At 36.2% G+C, this 15,039-nt stretch overlaps 1 protein-coding gene and 1 long non-coding RNA gene across 2 annotated transcripts in view; both read right to left on the bottom strand.

Moving 5' to 3' along the window:
* Positions 1-3,595: 3,595 nt before the first annotated feature.
* The window catches only part of DELE1 (DAP3 binding cell death enhancer 1), a 41,360-nt gene continuing 29,916 nt past the window's right edge, over positions 3,596-15,039 (bottom strand). Inside the window, 4 exon segments of the mRNA XM_026718716.2 lie at positions 3,596-3,985; positions 3,988-4,164; positions 4,973-5,066; positions 11,558-11,700. Coding sequence (XP_026574501.1) covers positions 3,930-3,985; positions 3,988-4,164; positions 4,973-5,066; positions 11,558-11,700 — 470 coding nt within the window. The 3' untranslated portion in view covers positions 3,596-3,929.
* Positions 5,296-8,746, bottom strand: LOC148126266 (uncharacterized). The gene is made up of 2 exons (XR_015743034.1): positions 8,117-8,746; positions 5,296-5,791 (listed from the first exon to the last, which is right to left on the bottom strand). It is a non-coding gene; the product is annotated as an uncharacterized LOC148126266 (long non-coding RNA).

Raw genomic sequence — 15,039 nt, 5'->3', positions numbered from 1 at the left:
GTTTTTGCTGTTGCACTATATTGGATATATTGTCCCAGATCACCATTCAGTGTTTAACTCCTAAAATAGAAGCTCTATTCTAATTCTTCAATCAAATATATAGATAGGCAGCCTGTACATCTATATTATAAAGGGTTATCTAATAATATATAATAATCTCTTTAATTAATTTATATACTGAATATCAATATTAATCACCAAAAATACATCAAATCCAACCCAATTACAACTTTAAGAGTTAATCTAAAAACACTGTTTTTCACTCTTTGTTGTTACTATTTAGGACAATCAAATCAATTGTCACTAAAAACTATAATGACAATATACCTTTTTTTTTTTCCCTTGAGTAGGTAGATTTATCAGACTTTTTTCGGGGGTTAAGATAGAAAGAGGAAAGGCTGAAAGAGTGGGGAAGGAAAAGAGGGAAAAGTTTACCTTAATTTCAGGAAATCAGTGAACAAGGGGTTAGAGGATCAAGTTGTAAAAATAGTGTCCAAATGGTGATCTTAAAGTATTACCTAATAGAAATTCCAACAAATAAAGAAATGTAATAAGAAAAAAAAAACCTTATAGTCAATCATCAAACTAAAGGTTTAAGTTTTGAGTTTCTTCCCAGCACTCCGAGGAGCAAGTGGTATAAAGTGCTGACTAATCGCAATAAGAAGTCGATCCTTCCCAGCTTTCCATTGGACTCTTCCTCCTTTCCCTTTCCTGATCTTGGGTTCAATGTACAAATCTCCTTCGCTTATTATTCCCTCCAAAATCCATTAGCCATCTCTTCTTGATCGCTTAACAATCTGTCCTCCCAACAGTGTTAAATAAAGCCGAAGATCTTATTGAGCTCAGTTCAGAGAGATAATAAGTCACTTTCAGTACTACAGTTCTTCCTCCTCTGTCCCCTGCTTCTTCTCAAATATTATCAAAAAGTTAATCCCAAATACCAAGTCACTCACGAATTCAAATCTCCAATCTCCTGGTTTCAAGTGTTCTTTCTCTCCCCCCAGGGGTTTCCCTTTCAAAAGCTGTAGTACACACACTCACTCTAACGATCACGCCTTTCTGCCTTTTGTTTTGCAAGCTGCTTTTCTGGCTGCTTCCCTCTCCTGCTTCCACGAAAGTGCTGCTCACAACCAGGAAAAGAAATCTCTCACGCCACTATCATTCTTCAATCTTCAGTATTGTATTTATAATCTTTCAACGCCTTTTACTGCTCCGATCTTGCAGGCTGTCACTATCTTGCTTAGTCACCTCGGTGGCAGACGGGGCTTTGGAGCCGCCATAGGCTGGCAGCTAACTCTTCCGCGCTGGGCTCAGGAGCTCTTCTCTTCGCTACCAGGGGGTTGCCTACCCCCACCCAGTAACTCGAGATTCTCCTATGCTGACACAAACCTCTCCGGAGTTCGTATATCCCCTGGGGATCGCTCCAGACGCTAGAGAAGGTAACCGAAAACAGCAACAGTTTTCTCCACCTCTGCACATCCCTGTCCTGCCACCAGGATTCGAGTCGAAATCTGTCCCCGGGATTCAAGTCGAAATCTGTCCCCGGGATTCGAGTCGAAATCTGTCCAATTTTCACTGAGTATAAAATCATAGTTTAATCACATACTTTTGAGACTTTGGCAAAACAACCAGGATTAGCATGAAGATTAGTGGAACTGATACTACCCCAAATCATATGACGAATGGCTAAGGTATATTTAACCTAGCGAAGAGAAAGCTTAGGGGAGATGTGATAACAATCTTCCAACATTTGAGGGGCTTTCACAGGGAAGATGGCATCACTTTACTGTCCATAACATTTGAATGCAGGATAAAAAATAATGTGCGAAACCTTCCAGGGAGATCCAACCTGGAAATAAGAAGGAATTTCCTGGTAGTGGGAATGACCTCCTCCCAGAGTTATGGGTCCTCCATCATTCAAAAAAGATTGGACAATGATTTGCCTGGGATGGTATAAGGGTTGGTCTAGAAGACAAAGTCTCTTCCAGTCCTATGATTCTAACTACATGCAAATCAAGTACACCCTGGAATATACAATGAATGCTGAGATTAAGACAACTTTGAGTCAGGAAAATTCATTATGGGATTCTTACAACAAATCTCAGCATATAGCAAGATACAAAGAGAAATGTTTTGAAATTGGCAGTTGCAAGGCAATTTCTATATAAAAAACATCCAAATGTATGCAAGAAAAATTCTGACCATTTGGGAAACAACTTTTCTTGAGAATGAGAATGTTTTGGGATGACACCCCTCTTGTTTCCAGATACTATATTTCTGATCTAGTTATACAGCTGATCTTTCTAGAGAAAATGCTGGTTATTCTTTTACATGAAACTCACTGCAGAAATTGGTATGGTAACTCTTTTTAAGAGTTAGAAGCATAGCTTTTTTCCTTAATGTAAATCATTTGATTAATGAAGGAATGGCATGGGAGCAGAAGTCATACTATAGATTAGGAAATTTATCTGTTAGAAATTGCTGGTAGTATTAATTTTTAATAATATGAAATTCTGAAGAATGCAAATTCTATTTTTTCCAATATATTCCATTTTTGCAGCATTGTTTTTTAGGGAAGACATTCCAATGACCACACTAAATATTATGACATGCCTAATATGCCACAGTAGGCCTAGAAACTCCAGGAGTGGGATATGACAGGGTTAACTACTGGTTTGGAATTTACGAGCTTCCCTGCCCACTGTGAGCCGTGCGCCTGTAAATCATCATTAGCACTCTGCCTGCCGAGAAGCAGCCTTTGAAACAGCCCTCTTTTCTTGTTTTTTTAATTGCAGATGTGCTTCGTTTGGCAGCTGAAGTTGAAAAATCAGGAAATAAAGATTAGGTAAGAGCCCAGGTGGGCAAAAACATCAGCAGACATAGAACCGGTTCTATGTCTGCCGCTCTTCAGAGCTACCGGTTCTACAGAGGTGGACAGAACCGGTAGAAACCCACCCCTGAGAAACTCATATATTTTACATTGAGCTACTGAAGTCTTTCTAAATGCTTTTTATGAGCATCATAAATTGAAGACCTGTGGTGGCACAGTGGTAATATGCAGTATTGCCGGCTAAACTCTGCCAACTGTCAGCAATTCAATCCTGACTGGTTGAAAGTTGACTCAGCCTTCCATCCTTCCGAAGTCAGTAAAATGAGGACCCAGATTGTTAGGGGCAATATGCTGACTCTGAAAACTGCTTAGAGGGCTATAAAGTACTATGAAGTAGTATGTAAGTCTAAATGCTATTGTTAATGCTATCAGTAACTGTAGATTATTTCTGTCCATAGCATCAGTCTATTTCAAACCAGTTTAAGAATTGTTTCTTATACCTGTACCTGTGTGTTTCATGAATTTCCTAATTAGATAACTTTTTAATTACAACAATATTTTGACATTGTTTTAAGATCTTTCAGTGTTCTTTTGGAATCAAAGCAAATGCCACCACAGAATTCGAGGCATCCAGAAAATCCCGTTTCTTAGGTTTGAAAACCATATGGTATGGGTGAGATTAGCACCATGGATACATTTTTATGGATGTAACATTTTCATGGTCTGGTTGTAATGAGAATGTTTAGTTCAAACACAGAGTACAAATTTTCTCCAATACATTTAATGAAGGCAATTAGCTTGGTGACTATTTTTCAAGTTTGTAGAAAAGTTATCATGTAGCATATTAATACTTCTGCTTTCCTGATGTTAGTGAGGACAGAAATTTGTAGGATGATATAGTACATCCAACCTGGGTTTGGTTATAATATTCAATGATAACAACTTTTTACCTCAGTACCAGATAAAGAAGTTATACATTTATGAGACAAATAAATATAACTTCAAAATGTCTATCTGGTTCTAATCGTATAAAAAATAAGTTAGGACCATAACAATATTTTTGTAGTTTCTTGAAAAGAAAGTTTCCTCATGATCCATGTTAATCAACTACTGAACAGCAGGGGAAAGGCTGTAGTTTGATGGAGACTTCATCAAATAGGATTGCAGTTCACAATTATCTGCCATATCTTCCAGATGTCCTATACTCCATGAGCGAAGCAAGCCAACAGCTGGCTGTCCCAAGTGAGCACTCAGTGGCTGACCAAGACTCTGAAGGCAGGGACTGGACAGACAAATTCTTTCTTTCAGTGGTAATTCATTCTGGTTCTGCATAGCTGAGAGAAAGAATACAGGGACCACAGATATTAAATTTGTGCTTCATATAAATTCAAACCTTGTAAACATTTCACTGAACAAGCTTTAATAGCAGGGGTTCACATCTGAAGCCCAAACAGCATGATGGTTTTTCAGAATATGTGATCCCAGACTCAATCTTTCACTACCTAATGAGCTTATAATTGCAAAACAGTGTACAGTGGAGATGATAAAAAAACAATACATATGTTTCCCTATTTTTCCAATCATTTTTCCTGCCCATGATCATCTCAACAGCAGAGGCTATTCCACTATTCTACCTACCCAATCTTTTTTATTCTATTTACTGGTATCTGATCCATGAACAGCCGCCCTGGATTATTTTGACGGTGAGATTTATTTAATAAATAAATATAAAGCTGATTATCTGCTGTTTTCTCCCGTATAGTGTTCATTCTACTGATGGAAGAGAATGTTTATTCTCTCTCTGCAGATTTATAACTTACAATAGCTGCTTGCTGGTAATTCATTCTTTCATCTGGTTTAGAGGATTCCAAAACCTTATAATCAATAAGGGCAACCTCTCCAAAATGTAAGGTTCCCAAATAAACTGGTTCAGTTTTTTGTACTAACAACATCTAAAAATGCTTTGTAAGCAGCTAGCCATAACGACAGGTAAAAGGTTCTGCTTAATAACCTAAACATGGCATGCATTAATTACTCCAAATTACTTTCAAGAGTGAACACAATGCAAAAATTTTCCTAATAATTCACCAGGGTTCCCCCTAAAGTGGTTGCCAGGTCAGATATTTACTTTGCTATTGTTACCTGCTTTGCACCAGCAACAGAAAAGCCATTTAACATAGCGGTATTGGGCCAAGAGGTGTCCCTGATGAGCTGCCCGCTGATAATAGAGGATTGCCTAAAAAGAAATAGCAATTTTAAGAAAAAAAAATTACTACTTACTGAAAAAGCTGCCGTATGCACCTATACATTGCATTCAGACCCCTTCACTTTTCTCAAATTTGTTATGCTGCAGCCTGGTTCTACAGTAGTTGAAATTCATTTTTTCCCATTAATCTACTCTCAGTACCTCATAACGACAAAGTGAAAACAGAATTTTAGAAATGTCTGTAAATTCATTAAAAAGAAAAAAATGAAACATTGGCATAAGCATTCAGATCCTTTGCAACAACACAAAATTTAGCTCAGGTGCCTCCCATTTCTCTTGATTGTTGCTGACATGCTTCTACATCTTGACTGGAATTGACCTGTGGTAAATTTTAAGAAGAGATTGGACAACCATTTGTCTGAAATAGTATATTTTCCTGCCTAGCAGGTGTTGGACTAGAAGACCTCCAAGATCCCTTCCAACTCTGTTATAGAGCTGATAGATATATGATAGATAGGACATTGAAAAATATTTTGCAGGGCTGCTTTATGTTAATGAGGAATCTTAAAAGAAATTTAAGATGAAGACTTTCTAAGGTAAAGTTAATTAATCCATAGCAGGGTGTCAAACTCGCTGTGTCACAACACCATGTGACATATCAGAACTGTTTTCCCCTTCACTAAAATGGGGGTTGGCATGGCCAGCATGTGACGCATCCGGGCTGCGGGCCGCGAGTTTGACACCCCTGATCAATACTTCAAAATACTTTTGCAGTTCTTTTTTTTAAAAAAACAAATTTTATTAATGTTTAAGAAACAATACACAAACAAACTAAACGTAGAATGTAATAACATAAGGCATCTTTTCTAAAAAAAAAAAAAAAACAATAAAACATCTTATTTAAAGACAGAATAATTCCAAATTTTCACATTTCCATACAAACACAATTTACTATATATATTCATCTTATCTATTCAACTTCATATCTTATCCCAACTTCTCTTTATTTCTCCCTTTCCTTCTACTATTCAATTATATTTCTTTTGCCTTAGATTATATATATATATTCTTTATATCCATCTGTCTTATTTACAATTTCATTATTCTCTTCCAATGTTCTTCTTACATTCTTCTAAAATTTGATTAATTCAGACATAGACAAACAAAACACAAAACATAAATACATAAAACTTCTTTTTGGAAAGCGGCTTACCCCGGGTTACCTCTTTTTGTACAGACATAAATCAGATTCATGCTCACTTAATATACTATTTCATATCTTATTTGGCATTCTGTATTTTCTATATATTTTCTCTCCTCTATTCACCCTCTTAATTCTATTATATTTATTTCATCTCAATTTAAATAATTATACTTGTATCCTTTGTCCGTTCTCTTTCAATCATCTACTTATCTTTTCTTTCTAATACAATATTTCTCCTGTAATCACTGGTTGAAGCATGACAACTTTCTATCTTTCCCCTAAGTTTAACACTTGGAATAATACATACTTTCCACACTGATCTTGCTTAGTACATTCTAAGTACTACATTTTAGAATAACAAAACAAAAATAGAAAAGGAATTGAGTTTATAATATAATAAAAACAATATTCCATAAAATATTAAACTCTATTATTAACTCTTAAACATTTTATACATTCCCTTTAATGCATTATTAACTCATATAAATTCAATTTTCTAACTCAATTTCAAATACTAATATCTACAATATAATCTTATGTACTTTTGCAAAATCATATATTTTTTTAATAACTTTTACCCTTTATCTCTGAAAAAAAATTGTTTTTTAGCATCTTGTTTTAAACCTTTATGACTTCTCTTTCCTTTTCCCCTTCCTTTCTTATCAATTCTAATCTGTTTGCCCCCCATCTCTCAAATTCCACTCTCTTAATCTTCTCTCTCTGTTGTATTTCTCTTTTCTGTTGCTTTCTGACATTGTATCGATTTTTCATCTTATTTTTCCCTTTCTTGGTTGCTTTTTTAAGTTCTGAATTCTCCATTTTCACTCCCCCCTTTTTCTTTTCCTCAACTATGATTTTTTGTCCATTAAAGATGGCTTCTTCTTCTTCATCCCAGTGCTTTTGTTGTTGTATTTCTTGGTAAGTAAAAATCGTCATTTCCAAAAAGTGAAAAATAGATCCAGAAGAGCCCTTGCCTTTTTGCTCTTCTTGTAACTTTTGATATTCCATTTGTAGTTCTTCCATAGATAGTGCCATTTTCTATTTTTTTTTAAAATCAACCCAAATGTTTTTAGTCTTTCAAAAAATAGTTGCCCAAAGATCCCAAAGTCACAAAGCAGTCCAAATCAGAACAAACTGTTTCATCAACACTTTCTTCTTCTTCTTCTTTGTTTAATTTCTCTTCCTGGGGTAAAGTTCAATTACAATTTCAAAATGATTTTTTGGAAGCCTTATTGCCACTTATTTCTAAGTCTTATAAACTCCAAGCAGTCTTCTTCAATGGAATCTTAGAATAAGTTTTTTTACCTCTTCCTTCCCACTTATAGCAGTAAAATTTAATTTTAAATTCCAATGTTCCAAAACCTTTTATCCCCTTGGTTTTAATTTTTAGGTTTATTTACCTTCTATGCCCAAGTAGGTTTTTCAGATTTCCATCAGCTATTTCCGTAGGGAAGGAGAGTGAGAAAAAAATAACTTTCCCTTTCAAAACTTTCTTCCGCCGCTTGCAATCTTTCTGGGAAACAGTGTAGCAGTCAAAAAATCAAATTTCCAGGTTTTTGCAGGTTCCTCATTGTCCTGATTCAGCCAAAGAAAAACTTTCACTTTCTTCCTCCTGCACAATCTTGTCCAGCTGCAGGCTTCTTTGTGGCGGCCATTGCTGACCGCCGCTCCACCACCTTGGGAAAAGGGGGTTTAGCCGGCTGGAGAGGGGGTCTGCGACACCCCCAAACCCCTGTCCGGATTCCCCCTATCTTCAGCTGCCTCTATGGGGCAGCTATATCCTCCAAATCCGTCTGGATCGGAGGCACCAAGGCAGCGAGCGCAGCAGGAACTGCGCGGAATCGCGGATCCCTGCCGCCGCCGAACCCTGGCAAACCGGAAGTCCACTTTTGCAGTTCTTAAGACTCAATCTTAATACTGAAAAGTATACTATTCATGCACTATTGAATGCATGAAAAGTACAAGGAAAAGCATCGAAGAAAAAAGCCTTAATTCCCCAATTGAAATTTCCTTGTCCAATCCACTTTGCATGTCACTTTAACTCTCCAATGTCATAAAAATCTAAATCATTGCATTAGGAATGACTTACCCTCGTTCTGTCTCCCGAGTTCATATTTATTTATTTATTAGATTTATAATCTTACTTTTTGTACAGAAGCTCTCAGCCATTAAATAGTGTTTCCACCTCTTATTTTTCCTCATAACAAAAATTTGTGAAGTACATTGGATTGAGAGAGAATGATGGGCTAAAGTCAGCCAAGATTATATATGTTCCAAAATATTTTCCCTACTATTCATGTTCTTGGGTGAAAAAACTCTTTCCATTGCCTCCAGTGGAAGCTTTTACAAATATAATTGCAACACAAAATGTTTTCCTTATCCAGATGTAATCTCACACAATAAAAGTAATTACTGTGTAGCAATCTATACTTGTCAAGAGAAGTTTAAAAAACTGGTATTTGATGGGGCAAGGCAAAGTGGGTAACACAAGGTGGGTAACAACACCCTTGCCAATAACATTTCAAGAAATAGACCCAGCAGTTGCCAGAAACCAAGACTGACTTGACACACAATCTACTTCAGAAGACAAGGATAAGTCAAAGAAGGAATTTATCTGATTTTCAACAGCCTTTAAAGCTGCTGGCCTGCAACATAGTATCACAGCATATCCTTTCCTTGTATTTTTTTTAAACAAGTTTTATTGATTTTACAAACAAACAAACAAAACAAAACATCATTAAACATTAAAAACATAAAACCTCTTTCCATTGTAAATCTTTACAAGGCACGTAACATATTGTTCTATATCACGTACTTATAATTTATCCCATTTCCATATAAACACGTAAATTCCCTTTACCAAATTCCACATTGTTTCTCTTTAATCATTATTCAATCATATTTCCTTTCTAATTTATCTGCTATTCAATCATCACATTTATATTTTCCTCTGGCTTGTTTATAATTATTCTCATCTAGTCTTCCTCCGAGATTTTATTATTTAATTCTTAATTAAACACACACACATAAGACATAAACATAAAAACATAAAACTTTCTTCTAGAAAGTAACTTGGCCCCAGATTACCTCTTTTTGTATGGACTTCAATTGAATTCATGCTCTTCTTATATACCATTACCTATCTTGTTTACCATTCTATATCTATTATATAACTCCTCTCCACTTTTGCCTCATCTTAATTCTGTTTTATATATGTAATCTTGCTTTAAAGAAAAATATTTTTATATCTTTTGTCCATTTCTCCATTTACATCTGTCTCATTTCCAATTTAAAAAAGAATAGTTTCCCCTGGAATCACTAATCGGAGTGTGATGCCTTTCTATCATTCCCCTAAATTAAAATTTAAAATAACACCTAAATCCCAATCAGATTCTGCTTAGTACATTCTACTATTTCAGAAACCAATACTACAATAATAAATCCATAACAGTCAACACATTAATCCATTAAACTCTATATTTAAACTAATATTTTAAACATTCCCTTTAGTATTTTATTAAAACTTAATATCATTCATTATTAAACATTTTAAAGTTATACCTTGATATTTTAGTCTTTTATTAGATCTTAAAAAGTTCTGATTATCTACTTATAATACAAATACCACTATTACAATACTCATGTGTACTTTGCAGAATCCCTTTTTTTAAAAAAAAACCCATACATTACCCATTATCCCTAAAAAAAATTTTCTTTTCTCCATCTTGTTTTATACCTTTGTAACTTTTTTTCCCCTTTCCCCTTTCCTTCTTAGCCCGCCTAAACTTTTTACCCCCTCCTCTCCAAACCTCTGCCTTCTTGGTTTCCCCTTTCTATTGCATTCCTCTTTCCTTTTGCTTTCTAGCATACTGTTGTTTTTGCATCTTCTTTTTCTCTTTCATAAATATTTTTTTATTTCTTAAGTCCTTCCTTTTCGCTCCTCTCTTTCTCCTTTCTTTCTTAGTCACACCGTTTAGTTAATTAAAAATGGCTTCTTCTTCCTCGGCTTCTTCCAGCTGTTGTTTAATTTGCTGACACATGACAAGCGCCATATCTAGGAAACAAAGGGCTTCTCCCATAACATCTTTGCCTTCTTTCCTTATTTTTAAATATTGTTTTTTTAGTTCATCAAGAGATAGAGCTATTTTGAACTGTTTCTTCTTCTCTTTCTGTATCCTCTTCTTATTAAGCCAATCAGTTATTTCCAAACTTAAAACAGTTCCCAAAAGTCCCAAAATCCCGCAGTCATCAAACAGTCCAGGCAGAGTACAAGCTTCTTCTTTTTACAATTTCTCTTCTAGAGGTGAAGTCAAATTAGGGAAAGAAAAAACGTCCAATCTGTGCTTTAAATCTTTTTTAGAATTAATTTCTATTCTCTTTATCTTCAAGGCATCTCCTCCAGCAAAGTCTTAGAGTAAAAAATTTTTTCCCCCAAGCCTCTCCCTTCCCACTTATAACAAAGGAGTTTAGGTTTTACCTTCTATCAAAAGGCTGGTTTCCCTTGTCCATTTGTTAATTCCATAAGGGAGGGAGAGTAACTTCCCCTTTTCGTCACTTTTCTTCGCAGCTGAAAACATCAATCGGGAACATTGTAGCGTCCAAGCCAATACTTTCCCAGGTGTTAAATATGTCCTTAAGGTCCCAGTTCGACCAAGAAAAAACTTTCGTTTTAAAACTCCTTCTTCTTCCTCCTGCATTCTTTATCCAGTTGCCGGCTTCTTTATGGCGGCCATAAAGACCGCCGCTCCACCATCTTGAGAGAAGGGGGTTATTGCCGGCTGGGGTGGGGGTTGCGATACCCCTCAACCCCTGTCCAGATCCCCCCTTTCTTCAGCTGCCCCAACAGGGCAGCCTTAGTCTCCAAATCCGTCAGGATCGGAGGCACCAAGGCGGCTAGCACAGCAGGGATCGCAGAGAAAGCGAATCCCTGCTGTCACCGAAGCCGACAAACCGGAAGTGACCTTTTCCTTGTATTTATGATAGGCAGGCTATCTCCTAGATTGAAGCCAATAACTCATCAGAAACAAATACATATGAACTCACACTAATATAGAAGTGGTACCTTTGGCTGTCTTTCCTTTCTTAATATGCAGAGTTGTACAATTGTTTTGCACACTTTCATAACACTTTCCACCAAAGATATTTTTTCAGCAGTGAAGAAGCAACAAGATAGGAAAAAGCAAAAGGCAACTACTGAACTTGTCTCTATGTTCCAGGACACACTAGGCACTTAATAAATAATAAATGATTCCCTCTCCCTCAATTTTCTACATAAAGAGAGAACACAGGCTGAATAAAACAAATGGGACTGGAAAACCTTAGTCATGTCCTTTGTGGTGCCTCTTCCATATTCATAGCATAATCCTACATTGTATTGAGCTTTGCTATAGTTGTGATCTGCAGCCAGTTTGAAACAGGAAAAAGCCATTTGGTACTGTTCAGCTTGCATGTTTTCAAGTCCTGAGAAAACAATATATATTAGTAAAAAATTCAGGCATTCATAAGTACTTTAAATAAACATACAATCATTCTGTCTCATTTATAAGTAACTTCCAATCTAATTTGGAAGCTTTTCTGTAGTTGTTAAATGTAATTGCACCAAATTCAGCTACGCTGTCAAATTCAATCTTCTACAAGTAGTCCTCAACTTACTACAACTGAGTCCAAAATTTCTGTTGTTAAGTAAGACATTTACTTAAGTATTGTTAAGTGAGTTTTATGACCTTTCTTGCCACAATTGTTAAGTGAATCACTGCAGTTGAATAGTTAGTAAACCAGTTGTTACATGAATCTGGCTTCCCCACTGATTTTATCAAGTCACAAAAGATGATTACATGACCTTGGGCCACAGCAATGGTCATAAATATAAATCAGTTGCCAAGTATCTGAATTTTGATCACGTGATCATGGGGATGCTGCAATGGTCATAACTATGAAAAACGGTCATAGATCAATTTTTTCAGTGCCACTGTAACTTTGAACAATCCCTAAATAGAGGACTACTTCTATTGGATCCTTCCAAGTATACATCAAAAAATATTTGCTATTCCAGTTTTACAAATTAACGTTCAGTGAGCTAACATACTGACTTTCAAAAGTGGACTTTCAAATAGTCAAGAAAGTTAAATATTTGGGAATATACTTAACAGCAAGATGTGCAATGATAAAAGAAGATAACTACATAAAATTATTTAACCAAGTAAAACTGGATCTGGAAAAACTATATCTATCAATGTTAGGAAGAATTGCTACTGGGAAAATAAATATTCTACCAAAACTGCTTTACCTGTAAAAATTGTACCTATAAAAATTGAGAAGAAATTCTTGAAATTGAAAGTCTTGATCTTGAAATTTATTTGGCAAGGAAAAGAAGCTAGAATTAAATTGAAAATTACAAGACTTCAAAGAAAATGAAGGGTTTGGATTACCAGATTGGCTTTTTTACTATCAAACATGTGTTCTAACATGGCTAAAAAAATGAATAACACTTAGACACAAAAGATTACTATATTTAGAAGGATATGACTTACAGCTTGGATGGCATGCATTTTTATGGTAGGAAAAGAATAAAAGCCATAGGTATTTCCAAAATCACTACATACGAAACTCATTATTGTTTGTGTGGGAAAAAATAACAGCCAAAATCTTCTTGCAAATCTCAGGATGGCTCTCAGTGATGGAAGCATTTATTCATCCAAATCTGGTGACGTTTGAGAAAATTCTGACATATAAAGATAATTTGAATACTGACTTTGTTTTGAGCTTCCCCAAAGACAGACCGCTGACTGTGATCGTGCGCAGCTTTGGTTCGTGCTTCGGCGTCGGAGAGCCCCAATCCTTTGGATTCGGGGCAGAAGCTACCTCATAGGGATGGCGGAGGAAGGGGAGACCATCAGCTGGGTAAAGGGGAGTCGCAACTCCCCTCCCCAGCTTGGCAATTGCTCCCTCCCAAAGACGCCTGAAGCGTACAGTGTTAACCAATTAGCTAGGTTTAATGCTGACCCAACTGAAAGGCACTGGCAAGCTGCTAAGTGTGTGTTAAGATATCTGAAACAAACAATGCATTATGCATTGTATTTGGAGCCTAAAAATGAACTACGTCTAACTGCATATGCTGATGCAAGTTTTGCTACAGATATAAATACACATGAATCTACATCAGGTACTGTAGTATTATTAGGAAAGGCATTGATTGGATGGAGGTCTATTCGACAGAAGTTTGTCAACAATGGAGGCTGAATTTTCATGTTTGTCTCTATTATGTACAGATTTAGTTTGTTATAAGCAACTATTGATTGATATAGGAATTGATGTAACAGATTCTATTGTTGTTTATGAAGACAACCAATCAGCAATACAGATGGCTTCCAATCTTGCTGTAAAGACAAGATCAAAACACACAGATCTAAGATATCTTAATGTGAGACAATGCGTACAAAGTAAAATGATTAAACTGGAGTACTGCATGTCAGAAAATAACATTTCAGATCATTTTACAAAAGCCCAAGTCTCTGTAAAACATAAGGCTTGCTGTGAAGGATATGGACTTAAACTGTAAGGTGTTATATATTGTCCTACCCGAAGGGGAGAATGTTAGGAATTGCTAGTCACCTAACAGTTGGGTTGGAAATATATAAACCAGGATAGACATTTAATACTGTCTCTTTAAGAGAATGCTAAAATTGTAATTGGGTGTGGTTCCTCAAACGGCCATAAGATGGAGCCAAAAACCTGGGTTGTTAGTCTCAGAAGAGAGTCTCAGTGAAGTGAGTGAGTCTCTGTTTCCTTCTGTTGGAGAAAGTTGCCGTTCCTCCTAATGACTGTTACTGATCGTTGATGTAAGTCTGTTACTGAACTGTTTTTTGATACTGGACTTTGATATTTGGATTATCCCTGAACTGAACACCTACATTTTACTATTCAGTGTATGTGCTTCAGTGTCGTGGCGAGGGGAGTGTGTGTGTGTGCTCGCCCCGAGGCCGCTTCTACCAGCCGATCGAAGTGGCTGGTGACTGCACTTGGGGAGCTTCCATCGCCCAAAAGAGACTGCCTAATGGCGAGGGGACACGGGCAGCCACACCTCACCCCGAAGCAGCTGGGGACTCTGCCTTCGGGGAGCTTTCATCGGCCAATAGAACCGGCCTCTCGGCGAGGGGAGTGCATATGGGCCGCTCTAGGTGGGGGAGGAAATTAAGTCACCCCCGAAAAGATGGCCTAGCCGTTTTTTCGGGGGTCAAAAAAGGCCCGGCCTTATTTAGTGAGAAACACGGCAGTATAATTAGGATTTATATATTTAGAATAATACCTATGTTAATGGCATATTAAGCATCAATTTTATTATACTGTATATTGTATGTCATATCATATTTGTTAGAGTGTACACGAATGGAAATTAATTATTGAAACATTGAATAAGATATATAGAAATAGAATATTGTTTATATAGTTCTATTATATATTACTCTGAAATAGAAATTGGTCTTTTGAGAGATAGATAGTGAGTGATATAACATTGATAACACAAAAAGGAACAGAAACAGAATACCAGTGATTTAATGCAATCTGACATATTGGATATAAAAGAAACAAGAAGGAACAGTAAGATTTAATATTACTAATTATAAATGATTGTATGATAATTTGAGAAAGCATTTATAAAATTCTAGGAGACAAAAAACATTCTGAAAGGAATGACTAGCATAATGACAACCACTTTGAGGGCAGGGAAGAAAACATCCTCAAACCCATCAGTAGTGACAGCATTTCCATCAACCCAAAGATCAATACATGGGATGCTAA

This window comes from Pseudonaja textilis, chromosome 3 (assembly GCF_049901715.1).
Source record: "Pseudonaja textilis isolate UNSWEBS1 chromosome 3, rPseTex1.2, whole genome shotgun sequence".
Lineage (NCBI taxonomy): Eukaryota > Metazoa > Chordata > Lepidosauria > Squamata > Elapidae > Pseudonaja > Pseudonaja textilis.
The sequence above is the reverse complement of the archived record's forward strand: the minus strand, read 5'-3'. Positions and strand labels throughout refer to the sequence as shown.